At 46.9% G+C, this 17279-nt stretch overlaps 1 protein-coding gene across 7 annotated transcripts in view; it reads right to left on the minus strand.

Moving 5' to 3' along the window:
* Positions 1 to 17279, minus strand: part of LOC124545731 (NAD(+) hydrolase sarm1) — an 875530-nt gene that overhangs the window by 125058 nt on the left and 733193 nt on the right. For all 7 annotated transcript variants that reach the window (XM_047124683.1, XM_047124676.1, XM_047124697.1 and 4 more), the window contains one exon: positions 5556 to 6179. In XM_047124683.1, coding sequence (XP_046980639.1) covers positions 5556 to 6179 — 624 coding nt within the window. The remainder of the gene's footprint in view (positions 1 to 5555; positions 6180 to 17279) is intronic.

Here is a 17279-nt window from a genome sequence, read left to right on the forward strand (position 1 = left end):
CAAAAACGTTGCTACAAATAAGCGGTATTATTGCCTCATTAGAACGCGGGTTAGCAAAACCAAGTGTAGTTTTTCTTGTGTCATTTTAAAAATGAAAGTTGAAAGAAAAATATTTTTTATTCTGAGCTGAATTTGGTGCTTATGCTGACGGTAATTGGAGAGTGGATGGTGTATTAGATAACATCTGATTTCACTCGGGGATGATGATCTCGGAAAGGTTGGGAACCGCAAGTTTACTCTAACACACTGTGTAGTAATTCTATATAAGGTTGCAAATTGAATCATTTATTGCTAATGTAATTAAAAATTCCATCTTAGAAAAAAAGTGATACAGGAAAGCCGAAATCGGGTTTTAAATCAGAATCAGAACACTTTAAACATCACATTATAGTCATAAAACATTGTTCCAAAGTCTTAAGGTGCACCTACCACTTGCAAAACATAGATACAAGTGTAGCCTGCAGTGAGTCGAAATGTGGCGACGTCCAACCACTCGCAGTAGACTGACGGCTGACCGTTTTGCTGAGCCACCACAGCGCTCGCGTTACGGTAGGCAGACAGGTGCCTACTCCGGCAGCCCCGTCCCCCTCCCCCTCTCCTGGCTTACCATCCGCAATGGCTTCTCCCACTTATCTTAAAACGCTAGCTTTTTTAATTTTAACAATAAACCTTTAGGGATGTACAACGTTCTCGCATTCACTAAATGCGGCTCTTCTTTGAATCTCCTATTAATTTTACCAGGTAAAGGTCCTGTACATACGATCAATGCTCACTAACGAGTCGAACGAGTGTTTTGCAAGTGGCATGTGTAGTGGGTAAATTGTATTGCTTTCGGCTTCTTGTAATGAACAAAAAAATTTATTTCACTCAAAAATGATCGTGCAAATTCCTCGGTAGGTTTTCTAAAACCTTACTGTTTAAAGTAATGCGCTCGCCAAACCTTCTGGCAATAACATGGCAAATGTGAAGAAATCTTCTAACGAAACGCAGTCTGGCATCTGCTTTCCCCACAAATTATTTGTTGTGGTTATTTCGCACGAAAGCCTACTCACAAAATCTCTGTAACGAGTTTCACGCGAAGAATCTAGAGGAGATGGTTCAAATGGCTCTGAGCACTATGGGACTCAACATCTGTGGTCATCAGTCCCCTAGAACTTAGAACTACTTAAACCTAACTAACCTAAGGACATCACACACATCCATGCCCGAGGCAGGATTCGAACCTGCGACCGTAGCAGTCGCGCGGTTCCGGACTGAGCGCCTAGAACCGCTAGACCAGCGCGGCCGGCTCTAGAGGAGACTGGATACGGCTGCCGCAGGTGCCGTGACGACAGAACCAGACTGACCACAGCAGCGATCTCGTTGCTTCCGAGCCACGCGTGATCGATACATTTGCTTCTGCGATAACTGCCTCGTGGTACGCCTCGGCGGTCTGCACAGTGCACTGCACTGCGCAAAACTTACGGACGAAAATATCTGTCGCACAATGTGTCACGGAGAAGTAACGCAGCTCTACGAAACTTGAACCGTAAATAGAAAGAACTGCCACGGTATAGTACAGAAGATAAACTTAATTAAACGTGCAATTAGAAGGAGAGAAATTATGCTTTTACTCAAAGACGGTAACTACGCTGATGTCAGCTCGATTTATGACGGTCGCCCAGACTTAACGAAAGGCGGAACGTGGTTGTTGATTGGGTGTGTGACCAGCACGGACAGCTCAACACGTACTGTGCGACGTGCTGCCGTGCCGCGGCCGTCCACGAGGTCGGCAGCACAGCGTTGCAGCCGTCCTCGAGCGCGGTCGACCACTGCCGAACGGTCGGTGCGCTGCAGCACGCGTGCCACACGGCCTGGATGGGGTTGAAGTCGGGAAACGGACAGGCGAGTCGATTCCCCTCGTATCCTCTCGTTCGGAGAGCTCCACCGGCCGCTCTGTTCTATGCGGTCCTGCACTTTCGTCCATAAAATTGGCGTCGTCGCCGAATGCACTCCTGGAAAGATGTGCACGGGGAAGCCGTCTAGGTCGCAACGACGTCCACTCGCGAGTACCCCACGGTGAGGGATTCGCGATGGCAGCAACAGCACTGGGACAGGACCGACCGAGAGTGGGACGCCGTGCCCTTCCCGGGTGCGAGCGGTTTCAGTGTGCCTGGTCATTTCGGACGTGGGAACACCAATACGAGCAGCAACATCGTCCAACGTGATAGTTTTGATGGTCCCGGTGTTACGGTGTGGGCAGTCGGCGCACTGACTTGCAAATCTTTCGAAGCCGTACTCACAGCGGTGTGCGTCGTTACGACATTGTCCTGCGTCACCACGCGCGTCTTCTCACGGCTGCATTCCGCTCTGACTTCACTTTTACGGGTGGCAACGCACGACCGCATCGAACGGCGAAGCCGGTGGAGCCCTCGGAATGAGAGGATGTCAGGGGAAGCCACTAGCCTGTCCGCACCCCGACCTGACGCACATCCAGCACGTGCGGGAGACGTACCGCAGCGCGCCACGTGCACCGGCCACCACCCACAGCTGTCCACTGCGCAACACGACCACAACTGCTTACCGACCTCGTGCCCACTATTGGAGCACGTTGCAGAGTACGCACTTCTATCCGTGGTGATCACATACCCTAGTAAGAACCGCGACCCGGGTTTTGGTATGTCTAGAGAACCATCATAATCGCTTCAGTGTAATTATTGCCCTCGAATAAAGGTATCATTTCCGTCCGTCTTACTGCGTATTCCATTCAGTTCACCTTCTGTACTATACCGAGGCAATTATTTCTGTGTGTGGTCCAAGTTCCATACAGCTGTGTTAGTTGTCTGTGACACATTGTGTGAAAATTACTTTTGTCCTTTTGCACACCCGTGTACATAGAGTAGCTCTCTGCGGTACATTACTCCTATGTATTTTACGTTGTTACACCACCAACACTGCAATCGAACCGTATACATAATTAATTGCATTTTCTACATCTGCACGTAGGTGTAAATGTATAATATCGGTTTTCCGGCTAGTTCACGCAGTATGTTACATTTATTTACGTTCAGAGTGAGTTTTCAGTTCCCCCACAATTCGTCGATCCTCCGCACGTTTTCCTGAATGTCTTTTCGATTTTCTAGTATTGCAGCTTACCCTAAGTAGAACAAGACGGTGCGCGAACAGACTCGCCTAGCTTCCACCGGTACCGACAAGACGATTTCTGTGTATTGTACACAGTGGCCAAGTCATAGTTAAAAATGTGACGATTTCGTTGTGTCTGGCAGTGGGCGCGCCGCAGGCTGCGTGCCACGGCTGCAGGCGGCGGCGCTCCAGCACCGCAGAGAAAATGTCTGCTCACACAGGCACCGTTGCAGGTCAGAGAAGGACGTGCGGGGTGACGGGAATCACGGCAACAACAGGAGCTAAGAGTTACCTAACAATCATTTCCTGCAGTCACGTGTGCGCGAGCAACCACTCACTGTAACTGCATAACTGACGATCGTTTCGCCGTTTCGCTGTTTAATGGCGAAGACATTTTGTTCAAGGAACTGTATAAGGGGCGATAAAGAAGCGTCCGTGCGAAGGCCGTACAGTCCAGAATGGATATTCCAGTAGGGCTAAATCGCCACGAACACTGAGGCAACCATCTCACCGACGCACCAGGTCGCACGTAAGATCGTGTTTCCGCAACTGCTTGCCGCACCTCCTCGTTCGACAGGAAGCGTCGACCCTCCGCAGCCTTTTCTAAGGGGCCGGAGACGTCGTAATCTCTTGGGGAGGGATCACGGTTATAGGGCGGGTAATCGGGCACCCCTTACATTCAGTTCACATTATAGTTTATGAGATCCGTGTTAGCTTCAATTTTGTTTTCGATCAGCAAGGGAGAGACAGAGAGGTTCGGAGATAATGTTACTTCAGTAATTTATTTTTATAACTTTATGTTGCTGTTAAAATTCCAACAGCTGATTCCGGGCCCTCGGCTGTGTTGTGCGGGACGAACAGGGAAGGATGTCTACCGGTGTTTGTCCTTCCGCAGCCGAGAAAAGAATAACAGAGAATAACAGCACGTTGGTCCTGTTTGGCAGCATTTGGTAACAATGTCACCATAGTGGACTTTTCCACTTTTACCGCACGCAAGTCGGCCACACTAATGCCTTGCCTCCGTGTCGGTGCTTAGATACCCGCCCTGCATACACGCTGTATACACGCTGCAGCAACGCCCACGTCCCAGAGAGACGTCACACGTGACTGGAAAGAGGGTGGATCACATAGTCACAACTAGGAGGCGAATTTGTATCACAGTAAAGGACTGGTATGAAGTCGAAAGTTGCACGAAACATCGGGAACGTCAATTGCGAGACTTAATTTTATCCACTGAATCTGCACAGAGCAGACGTGTCACGTATAGGATCCGGGCGAATGTGACGCTGTAGAAAAACTGAAAGAGGTGTTCTCCTAGTGTGACACGAACATCGCGCAGATGCAGCGAGCTGCGCAACACTAGACAACATCGGACAAGTGTTGAAATGCTTATTGCAATAAGTGACTATAAAATTTATGAACTTGTGTGCAACACAAACGGCTTTGTACACTTCCGGTTTCGATTTTCATGTGCAGGAGTGTAAGATTTCAAAACGTGTAATAAGTGACAGGAATTATTCTGTCTATTGCTGGACGTTCATTTACTTTCCAACTTTAGGGCTGCTCGCACATCTTAAGATACTGAACCGAGAATTAAGAATAAACTAGTGTATTTAAGTACGAGTAGTATACTCGAAACTTGGAGTCCAAGAAGTATCTTGTAGACTGGTGTACGGGTGCACTCTGAAGGGCGAAAATAAACAGAATAAGTTCCCGTACTAATGTTCACGATGAACTGCAAAGTGGGCGACCAATTGTCAGCGCCGAAAGTTCGATGCTTTAACGAGTAACGTAATACGTTTTTTACACGTCCATCTTCCGCAGCAGCTGCGACGAATCAAACAATATCGGATTTTTGCTCTTAAGCTTATTTCAGTTTAAGTATATGTACATATACGTATTTTTGAACAGACGCAATTCCCTATTGTCTATAAAGCATATTCAGTGATGATCCTCCAACTAAGGTGTACATAATACGTCTCTTCATCTTGCTAAATATAGATTAGAAACACAGTTTGTTTTTATAAAATTGACGTACAAGTTAGTCACGGAATTTTCACATTACAAGCTTTTTCTTTAGTTGTTAGCGGAGGTCCAAGTCCGAGGGAAACTCGGTTCCACATCCACAAAAGCAGCGTAGGAAAAATCGGGTTCATAAAAGCCGAAAAAGTAAGAAAAGCGTAAGTGCAACCAGTTTTTTTTTCCCGTCTCGGACCTTCGCTGACAACGAAGAAAAAAGCAGCGGACATGTAAAGAAGAGGCAAAAGTATCGTAAATAGATTGCACGCCAATGTGATAAAGAAAAATCGTTTTTAATCTGTAAGTACCGTCTGCTATATCTCCAGGATGAAGATTGAAAAAGATTTATAAATAAAAGCGAAAGAGCGTGGAGAGAAAGGAAGAGGTGTTAGACGGCAAGAGCGGCGGCCCACCTGCTTGAGCGCGAGCGACCTGTCGGCGGAGAGGCCGTCGGCGTCGAGCCGGGCGCGCAGCGCGGCCGCCGCCTGCTGGTGCTGGTGGTGCTGCTGGAAGCTCAGCTCGGCCGTGGTCGTCGCGCCGTCCACGAGGGTGCGCTGCGTGCTCGACGCCGACAGCACGCGCTTCTGCTCCAGCTGCAGCGTGTCGGCGGCGACGGCGACGGCGGCGGCGGCGGCCGGCGGCGGCGGCGGCGGCGGCGACGGCGGCGACGGCGAGTCGGGCTCGGGCGGGAACGTGACGAGCGGCTCGTCGGCCGGGCCCGGCTGCTCGTCCAGCTCCTCCAGCGAGCCGCACGTGTGCAGCTGCCGGCAGCTGAAGTTGGCCGCGCTGCTCGAGATGTTCTTCATCTCCGAGATGCTCGACTTGAGCTCGGACAGGTCCGACTTCATGGACGACGCCTTCATCTCGCTGCTCGAGCTGCTGCTGCTGCTGCTCGTGCTGGACGACGTCACGTGGTGGACGCGTGACGACGACGACGACGTCGACGACGACGACGTGGACGTGGAGCACGTCTTGGCGACGCGCGACGAGCTGCTGGTGCTGGTGCTGGCGCTGGCGCTCGTCGCGTTGGCCACCATCTGCAGCACACGGTTAGCGACGGTCAGCCATTTAAAAGCTCGTGCACAAGTAATCGTCACACTTCGTGAGTGTAAAGTATACATCACAGTAAGAGTAAATTCCTTTCTTTCCCAGTTACGATGCGTAACGTCGCTTGTGGTAGGCATTATATGGCGGACCAGTACAGACTTGCTGCGTATCGTTTTCGCTTGCATATAGACTAATGCTACTTTGTACACCTCTCTACATTGATCGCTTGACGAAATGCCTCTGTTTACTTGATTTCTTTTCGGACCTTTGTACACTATGGCGCTATCGCTGTGTAGCGGCACTACATGTATTACCTACATTCGTACTGTCGCAGTTCACAGACTGCAGTCGTCGTATACAATACGGTGGCGTACGTAGACGGTGAATACGCTGGTCTGCACCTTCTTTACGTCGCAGCAGAAGGCAGTGCTCGAGCAGCAGCATGAAGGTACATTGAATTGCTTCCAAAAAGCAGAGTACCAAACCGTCAGACTTTTCACAGCTATGGACAGGCGTTTAAGGGAATACGATATTCGTGGTGTGACACGTTTAGGTTGGCCTCAACTCGATGGAGTGTTACGTGAAAATCTGACCACGAGCATCCGCCGTATACGTGCCACTGCAGCGGGTCCTCCATCGACTGTACGGCGCCTGCTTCGGACACAGCAATTCCACTCATTTCATGCGCAGAAGGTACACCAGCTGAGATCTGTACACTACCCTTCAAGTCAGAATTTCTGTCATCGACTGCTCGAGCGGCGTTCTGGTGATCCACTGTTCGGTCGTCGGATACCGTTTATGGATGAGAGCCTCTTTACCCGTGCGGGTACCGTAAATGCTCATAACGTGCACGTGTGGGCGAATGAGAATCTTCGCATTACAGTGTGAGGATGTCAACATAGTTTTGCCGTGAGCTTCCTGCCGCCGTTGGATAAACAGCAGCCAGCAGCAAGTCGTACTCTTAGCTCAATTATTTGTTTCAAAGTTTAATTCTTAATTTCTTTGCGTGTTTTTGGGTTTTTGCATAGTTTAATTCACAAATTTCGGGCGTATTATAGTACTTGAGAGTTGTAGCATCGCGTTTTAGTACCCGCGTAGTGTAAATTCGCGTAGTCGTCAGTCGTCTGTTTGTTTTGAGCGGCTTGTGAGATAAAGAGAGGAAGAAAAATGTTAGGGATGGATAGGGACTACGCCTGTTGTGTACGGATTCAGGGGGAATTGGCCACCGTCCGTAAACAGCTGGAAGCTGTGTTGGCCGTGTTCGACAGGCTCCAGGCTGTTTCCCTGGGCCGCGATCACATTCGGACACCCGAGGCGAGCGCTTTGCCACCTCTGGAACCTGTAGCATCGCCTGGGATCTCTGATGCCACTGCGCCCTCGGATTCGGACGCCCGCCCGGCCGACACTTGCCTGACGGTGATTGGCGAACCGTAGCGGGGTCGCGAATCCCTGGGCGAAAGGCGAAAGTTGGTGCTGGCCGCAAGGCTGTACCCTTACGCCTCCGTAATAGGTTTGAGGTGCTGCCCACTGCTGAAAGTACCTTGCAGCCAGCATGGGTGACCTCGCCTGTTGCGGCAGTGGCCGGTCTTCCTGAGAGGTCCGGACAGGAGCAAAGGGTGGGAGTGCTTGTCATTGGGAACTCCAATGTTAGGTGGGTGACGGAGCCCCTTAGGGATATGGCAGCTAAGGACGGGGAGAAAGCCAATGTGCACTCCGTGTGTATGCCGGAGGGAGTGATCCGAGATGTGGAAAGGGTCCTTCCGGATGCCACGAAGGGTGCAGGGTGCAGCCAACTGCAGGTGGTGGCTCACGTCGGCACTAATGACGTGTGTCGCTATGGATGGGAAGAGATTATCTCTGGTTTCCGGCGGATATCTGAGTTGTCGAAGACTGCTAGTCTTGTTAGCGAGATGAAGACAGAGCTCACCATGTGCAGCATCGTCGACAGGACCGATTGCGGACTTTTGGTACAGAGCCGAGTGGAGGGTCTGAATCAGACGCTCAGACGGCTCTGCGACCGTGTAGGCTGCAGATTCCTTGACTTGCGCCGTAGGGTGGTGGGGTTTCCGTTTCCGCTAAATAGGTCGGGTGTCCACCGCACACAGGAGGCGGCTACACGGGTAGCAAGGGCTGTGTGGCGTGGAAGTGGACTGGGCGGTTTTTTAGGTTAGACAGTCTCGGGAAAGAGAAAAAACGGCTCTAGTCTCAAAGGGTACAGGGCAAAGAAACGACGAGAATCGACCAAGCAACAGTAGGTATTGTAGTTGTGAATTGTCGTAGCTGTATTGGAAAAGTACCAGAGCTACAAGCGCTGATAGAAAGCAATGAAGCTGAAATCGTTAAAGGAACAGAAACCTGGCTAAAGCCGGAGATAATTTCTGCCTAAATTTTTACAGAGGCGCACACCGTGTTCAGAAAGAATAAATTTAATAAAGTAGGTAGTGGTGTGTTAGTGTCTGTTGGTATTATCTTGTAGTGCAGTTGAAATAGCTACTGCGAATTACTATGGGAAGATGTTATACTCAACAGCCGTACCAAAATAATAATTGGCTCCTTCTACCGAAACCTCCTCCCCCCCCCCCCCAACTCAGTTGATGTAATAGCTGAACGGTTCAAAGAAAACTTAAATCTCATTACAAATAAGTACCCCACTCATACAGTTATAATTGGTGAAGACTTTATCTACCCTCGATTTGTTGACGAAAATACATGTTCAAAGCAGGTGGTAGACAGAAAACATCTTCCGAAATTGTACTACATTCTTTCTCTGAGAATTACTTTGAACAATTAGTTCGTGAGCCCACACGAATTGTAAATGGTTGCGAAAACACACTTGACCTCTTAGCAACAAATAATCATGATCTAATATAGAGCGTCATGACGGATACAGGGATTAATGAACACAAAGTCATTGTAGCGAGGCTCAAAATCATATCAACCAAAACCACTAAAATAAACGCAAAATATATCTATTTAAAAGAGCAGATAAAAATTCGCTTGATGCCTTCCTAAGAGTCTCCATTCCTTCCAAGCTAATTATGTAAGTGTAGACCAGATATAGCTCAAATTCCAAGATGCAGTATCGACACCAATAGACAGAGTCATACTGCATAAGTTAATAAGAGACGGGATTGATCCACCATGGTATACAAAACACGTCAGAACACTGTTGCAGAAGCAACGAAAAAAGCACGCCAAATTCAGAAGACTGGCTAAGTTTCGCGGGAGCTCGAAATTTAATGCGGACGTCAATGCGAGATGCTTTTAATAGTTTCCACAATGAAACATTGTCTCAAAATATGGTAGAAAACCCAAAGAGATTCTGGTAGTATGTAAAGTACAGCAGTGGCAAAAAACAGTCAATACCGTCACTGCGTGATAGCGATGGAAATGTTACCGACGATGGTGCCACTAAAGCGGAGTTACTAAATATAGTTTTCTGTAATTCCTTCACGAAAGAAGACGAAGAAAATATTCCAGAATTCGAAACCAGAACAGCTGTTAGCATGAGTGACATACCTTAGGTGTTGCTAATACAACAAGTCTTCCAGTCCAGATGGTATACCAGTCAGGTTCCTCTCATCTATATCTACATGTAAATCTACATCCATACTCCACAAGCCACCTGACGGTGTGTGGCGGAGGATACCTTGAGTACCTCTATCGATTCCCCCTTCTATTCCAGTCTCGTATTGTTCGTGGAAAGAAAGGTTGTCGGTATGCCTCTGTCTGGGCTCTAATCTCTCTGATTTTATCCTCGTGGTCTCTTCGCGAGATATACGTAGGAGGGAAGGTATGTTCTCGAAACTTCTACAAAAGCCCGTACCGAGCTACTGAACGTCTCTCTTGCATAGTCTTCCACTGGAGTTTATCTATCATCTCCGTAACGCTTTCGCGATTACTGAATGATCCTGTAACGAAGCGCGCTGCTCTCCGTTGGATCTTCTCTATCTCTTCTATCAACCCTATCTGGTACGGATCCCACACTGGTGAGCAGTATTCGAGCAGTGGGCGAACAAGTGTACTATAACCTACTTTCTTCGTTTTCGGACTGCATTTCATTAGGACTCTTCCAATGAATCTCATTTTGGCATCTGCTTTACCGACGATTAATTTTATATGGTCATTCCATTTTAAATCACTCCTAATACCTACTCCCAGATAATTTATGGAATTAACTGCTTCCAGTTGCTGACCTGCTATATTTTAGCTAAATCATAAAGGATCTTTCTTTCTATGTAATAGCAGCACATTACACTTGTACACATTGAGATTCAATTGCCATTTCCAGCACCATGCGTCAATTCGTTGCAGATCCTCCTGCATTTCAGTACAATTTTCCATTGTTACAACCTCTCGATATACTACAGCATCATCCGCAAAAAGCCTCAGTGAACTTCCGATGTTATCCACAAGGTCATTTATCTATATTGTGAATAGCAACGGTCCTACGACACTCCCCTACAGCACACTTGAAATCACTCTTACTTCGGAAATCTTCTCTCCATTGAAAATGGCATGCTGCGTTCTGTTATCTAGGAACTCTTCAATCCAATCACACAATTGGTCTGATAGTCCATATGCTCTTTGTTCATTAAACGACTGTGTGGAACTGTATCAAACGTCTTGCGGAAGTCAAGAAACACGGCATCTACCTGGGAACCCGTGTCTATGGCCCTCTGAGTCTCGTGAATGAATAGTGCGAGCTGGGTTTCACACGATCGTCTTTCTCGAAACCCAGGCTGATTCTTACAGAATAGATTTGTAGTCTCCAGAAAAGTCATTATACTCGAACATAATACGTGTTCCAAAATTCTACAACTGATCGACGTTAGAGATATAGGTCTATAGTTCCGCACATCTGTTTGACGTCCCTTCTTGAAAACGGGGATGACTGTGCCCTTTTCCAATCTTTTGGAACGCTACGCTCTTCTAGAGACCTACGGTAGACCGCTGCAAGAAGCGGGGCAAGTTCCTTCGCGTACTCTGTGTAAAATCGAACTGGTATCCCATCAGGTCCAGCGGCCTTTCCTCTTTTGAGCGATTTTAATTGTTTTTCTATCCCTCTGTCACCTATTTCGATATCTACTTTTTTGTCATCTGCGCGACAATCTAGAGAAGGAACTACAGTGCAGTCTTCCACTGTGAAACAGCTTTGGAAAAAGACATTTGGTATTTCAGCCTTTAGTCTGTCATCCTCTGTTTCCGTACCATTTTGGTCACAGATTGTCTGGACATTTTGTTTTGATCCACCTACCGCTTTGACATAAGACCAAAATTCCTTAGGATTTTCTGCCAAGTCAGTACATAGAACTTTACTTTCGAATTAGTTGAACGCCTCTCGCATAGCCCTCCTCACACTTCATTTCGCTTCGCGTAATTTTTGTTTGTCTGCAAGGCTTTGGCTATGTTTATGTTTGCTGTGAAGTTCCCTTTGCTTCCGTAGCAGTTTCTTAACTCGGTTGTTGTACCACGGTGGCTCTTTTCCATCTCTTATGATCTTGCTTGGCACATACTCATCTAATGCATATTGTACTATGGTTTTGAACTTTGTCCACTGATCCTCAACACTATCTGTACTTGAGATAAAACTTTTGTGTTGAGCCGTCAAGTACTCTGAAATCTGCTTTTTGTCACTTTTGCTAAACAGAAAAATCTTCCTAACTTTTTTTAATATTTCTGTTTACGACTGAAATTACCGCTGCTGTAACCGCTTTATGATCGCTGATTCCCTGTTTTGCGTTAACTGTTGCAAATAGTTCGGGTCTATTTGTCACCAGAAGGTCTAATATGTTATCGCCACGAGTCGATTCTCTGTTTAACTATTCAAGGTAGTTTTCAGATAATGCTCTTAAAAAATTTCACTGGATTTTTTGTCCCTGTCATCCGTTATAAACGTTTGAGTCTGCCAGTGTATATCTGGTAAATTAAAATCTCCACCCAAAAGTATAACATGGTCGGGAAATCTACTCGAAATATTTTCCAAATTTTCCTTCAGGTGTTCTGCCACAACAGCTGCTGAGCCAGGGGGCCTATAGAGACATCCAATTAGCATGTCTGAGCCTGCTTTAACCGTGACCTTCACCCAAATTATTTCACATTTGGGATATCCGTCAATTTCCTTCAATACTATTGCGCTTTTTATCGCTATAAACGCGCCTCATCCTTCAATGTCCAGCCTGTCTCTGCGATATACATTCCAATCTGAGTTTAGAATTTTATTACTGTTTACATCTGGTTTCAGCCAACTTTACGTCTCTAGTACTATGTGGGCATTGTGACCGTTTATTAATGAGAGCAGTTCTGGGATCTTTCTATAGACGCTCCTGCAGTTTACTATTACCACATTAATATTGTCATTCTCTGTTGCGTTTCCTATTGCTACCTTGTCGCGTCTCAGGAGGCGTCTTGTTGGGCCTAGGGAGGGAATTCTCTGACGTAAAAAACCCACATGTGCACTCCACACGTACTCCGCTACACTTGTAGCCGCTTCCTGCGAATAGTGCACGTCTGACCTATTCAGGGGGACCCTACATTTCGCTACCCGGTAGCGGATGTCGAGAAATTTGCACCCCAGATCCCCGGAGAATCGTCTGAGCCTCTGGTTTAAGTCTGACACTCGGCTCCAAACCAGAGGACCACGATCGGTTCTGGGAACGACACTACAAATAGTTAGCTCAGATTCCACCCCGCCAGCGAGGCTTTCCGCCTTTACCAACTCCGCCAACCGCCTGTATAAACTGAGGATGACCTCTGATCCCAGACGGCAGGAGTCATTGGTGCCGACATGAGCAACAATTCGCAGTCGGGTGCACCCAGTGCTCTCTATCGCCGCCGGCAGGGCCTCCTCCACATCTCGGATGAACACTGGCCTTCTTCCCCGACCTTTCCGCTATTTGCCTAAGGGGCTCCATCGCCCGCCTAACACTGGAGCTCCCAATCACTAATAGACCCCTCCCCCCGTGTGCCTGCTCGGACCTTGCTGAAGGAGCGGCCACATGTCCACTCACAGGCAGAGCGGGCGATGCCACACGGCCAGCCTCCACATTGACCCTCCGCCTCGTGCGCCGCCACTCCCTTTGGGGAGAGGATGGCCCAACCGTGCCCGGTATCCGAGAAGTCTCGACAGCAGGGACCGTGGGTGAAGTATGTAACACCTGGGGTGTACCATGCGACACACCAGACACCCCACTGCCGCTACACTCCGAGGCAACAGCCTGAAGACGGTTGACCGCACCCATCAGCACGTTCATCTGTTCGCGAACAGTGGCCAGCTCCTCCTGCGTCCGTACACAGCAGTTCCACATCCTATCCATCCTAAGAAATCAACAATTTGCTGCAGAGAGTTAAGTAAACAACTTTTAACTAGACTGCTAATTCATTAAAGGCGGCTGATAGCTGACTAAACTGTGGTTACTAGACACTTCTTGTTGGAAACAATGAAAATAAGCACTAACTGTCTCTGGACTGTACTCAAAACAAACACGAAATCTATGGAACATTATTACGAGTACTCGAAAATTAAATCTTCCTAAAAGCAAAAACACACCGAAAAAGAAGTAACATGTAAGAAAAACACAGTTAAATTTTCGTAGCTTGCTGCACAGGAGATGTGAAGCAGACGGCAGTTACGACGATTCTCAGAGTATGCAGGCACAGTAGCGCCTTTCCTAGTTATCATATACAACCGCTCACTTCACGAAAGGTCCGGTCCTATAGACTGGAAAGTAGCACAGGTCACACCAATATTCAAGAAGAGAAGTAGAAGTAACCCATTGAATTACAGACCCATATCAATGACCTAAATTTGCAGTGGGATTTTGGAGTATATACTGTAATCGAACATTATGAATCACTTTGAAGAAAATGACTTATTAACACATAACCACCACGGATTCAGAAAATATCGTTCTTGTACAACACAGCTAGCTCTTTATTCCCATGAAGTAATGAGTGCTGTCGATAAGGGATCTCAAATCGATTCCATATTCCTAGATTTCCAGAAGGCTTTTGATACCGTTCCTCACAAGCGACTATTAATTAAATTGAGTGCATATGGAGTATCGTCTCAGTTGTGTGACTGGATTCGTGATTTCCTCTCAGAGAGGTCACAGTTCGTAGTGGTAGACGGTAAATCATCGAGTAGAACAGAAGTGATATCTTGTGTTCCGCAAGGTAGTGTCATAGGCCCTCTGCTGTTCCTGATTTACGTAAATGGTCAAGGTGATAATCTGAGCAGCCCCCTTAGATTTTTCGCAGATGACGCTATAATATACCGTCTAGTAAAATCATCAGACGATCAATTTCAAATGATAGAATTTCTGTATGGTGCGAAAAGTGGCAACTGGCACTAAACAAAGAAAAGTGCGAGGTCATCCATATGGGTTCTAAAACAAATCGGATAAATTTTGGGTATACGATAAATCGCACAAATCTAAGGGCTCTCAATTCGACTGAATACCTAGGAATTACAATTACGAGCAACTTAAATTGGAAAGACCACATAGATAATATTGTGGGGAAGGCAAAACAAAGACTGCGCTTTGTTGGCAGAACACTTAGAAGATGCGACAAACCCACTAAAGAGACAGACTACATCACACTTGTCCGTCCTCTGCTGGAATATTGCTGCGCGGTGTGGGATCCTTACCAGGTAGTATTGACGGAGGACATCGAAAAAGTGCAAAGAAGGGCAGCTCGTTTCGTGTTATCACGCAATAGGGTTGAGTGTCCCACTGATATGATTCGCGAGTTGGGGTGGCAGTCCCTGAAACAAAGGCGGTTTTCTTTGCGGCGAGATCTATTTACGAAATTTCAATCACCAACTTTCTCTTCCGAATGCGAAAATATTTTGTTGAAACCCACCTACGTAGGGAGAAATGATCATCATAATAAAATAAGAGAAATCAGAGCTCGAAGGGAAAGATTTAGGTGTTCCTTTTTCCCTCGCGCCATTCGAGAGTGGAATGGTAGAGAAATAGTATGAAAATGGTTCTATGAACCCTCTGCCAGGCACTTACGTGTGAATTGAAGAGTAACCATGTAGATTTAGATGTAGATGAATATTTTCCGTTGTTCCACAGCACCTGACTGGCAGAGTGTACCGACAGTTTTGGAACATGAATTTGGCGGTCTGCTTCATGATGTACCGCTCCCTACACGAAGCAACTTACAGCTCATGCATGGCGCTGACCCTACAAATTACAGTCAGGAGACAAAAGCGTATCTCGATCTCACTTGTTGTTGAGTTAGATAACCAACTTGCCACTGTAAGAGCCATCTAGCGGCAGTTTTAAAACTGGGCAGGTCAGACAGTCCGCTATAATCTGCTCCCTTTCGGGAAACATTGTAATGTGTGTGGGAAATGGGCTTCCCAGGTCCTTCGTGGTCGGCCAGCAGGTAGCTCGGAGACTGCGGCGAGCATACGAATGTCTCGCCCAGTTCTCGGGCACTTATTAGATTTTGCTGAGTAACATCTGTAAAGTAATACGGAGTAGTCCTCTCACACTGCACGCTCAAAACTTAATGTAGTAACGCAGGACCAGAGGACTGTGAGTGAAATGCGTACACGTATGCACATAAATGCTCAGGTCGTGCAGGACCAGTTGCTTGGCCCGCCAGATTCCGGATCTTATCCCCCAGGGCTTTTACATCTGGGGCCGTCTCAAGGAGCACGTGTACGATATTGATACCGTGAACGTAGCTCGACTACAACACAGGATGGAAAATCACTATGCAACTGTGCAGAACGAGGTGAACGGACCCTGCAACATTCCACGAGCTGTGAGATGTCGAGAACGTTACTGCCTTCGTCTGAACTGATATCGTTACGAATATGTTCTGGCGCAAATACACAATGAGTAGCTGTGTTGAATTTCGGGTCCCTTAGTGACGTTGCTTTCTCACAGGAATTAATGTTGTGTTGTTTGTGTTGCACTTGTGATTCCTTCTCTACTGCAATACTCTGAAATAAAGTAATTTCAGCCAAAACTTTATTTAACATTTTACGCTTGTTTTGATCCATACATTACATCCACGAAGTTGCCAAGAATTAATTTTGTTTTGGTTGTGATGCACTTGTGATCTTTACCCTACTGCATAGCTATGAAACAAAGTAATTTGAGACAAAAATTTATTAACATTTTATCTTTATTTTGAGGAATACCTTAATCCCAGGGTCGAGTACAGTTACTTTTGAATCACCCTGTTTAACACAATATTAAGAGGGCGTGTACGACTTAATGATGATCCCAGAAATTCCACACGGACAGACTTGGACAAGCTTTAGAGTAAACAAAGACCCCAGTGTACTTCGCCACAAGCATCGCAGCATTGTTTCTGTACATACATATACATAGGAATCGCCACCACACAACCAATACGTATTTTCTCAATACATCATAGACAAATAAATTGCAACAATTGCCTTAATGCAACGAACATTGTTTTCCTGTGTTCACCGACGTCCACGTAGCATTTGTCTGGACATGGCATTATGTAATCAAGTAGACGGTAATCTCACAGCTGTTTCTCTGCTGATATACAGCAGCGATGAACAAGATGCAGCGACTATAGCAAACTGTACGGACACAATTTGTACCTTTCGTATTCCTGTTAAGCGTAAAGCCAGGAAGAAAAGTTGTCTTCGTGGTGCACTTTCATGACTCCACTGGGCGGCTGTCAGTGTTCGCGGACAGGCGGGCCGCTGCGGGTGTTTGCACAGATAAAGCGGACTTGAAGGTTGCGACGCACGCACCTTTGTTCCGAGCAGCTGGCAGTGATAACGCGACAGGTCGTGTTTTGCGCGTCACTTTCCTTTCGCACGAGCTCCAGAGGCGGAGATGAGTTCCCACAGCCCGCTGCCGCGCGGCCAGGCAAGAAAACCTGCGGGGACAAGCGACCACAGAGGCGCGTTCGCTCCGCACTCCATTTCAGTCTTTTTGAGTTCACTGTTTGAAACATTATTTAACAAGGCTTTACTTATTTATTTGTTTTATTTACACGTCAAGTTCCGTAGGACCAAACTGAGGAGCAAATCTCAAGGTCACGGAAAGTGTCAGTAAATGAAATTACAACATAAATGTAATAAC

The sequence above is a fragment of the Schistocerca americana genome, chromosome 1, assembly GCF_021461395.2.
Source record: "Schistocerca americana isolate TAMUIC-IGC-003095 chromosome 1, iqSchAmer2.1, whole genome shotgun sequence".
NCBI classification, from domain to species: Eukaryota; Metazoa; Arthropoda; class Insecta; order Orthoptera; family Acrididae; genus Schistocerca; species Schistocerca americana.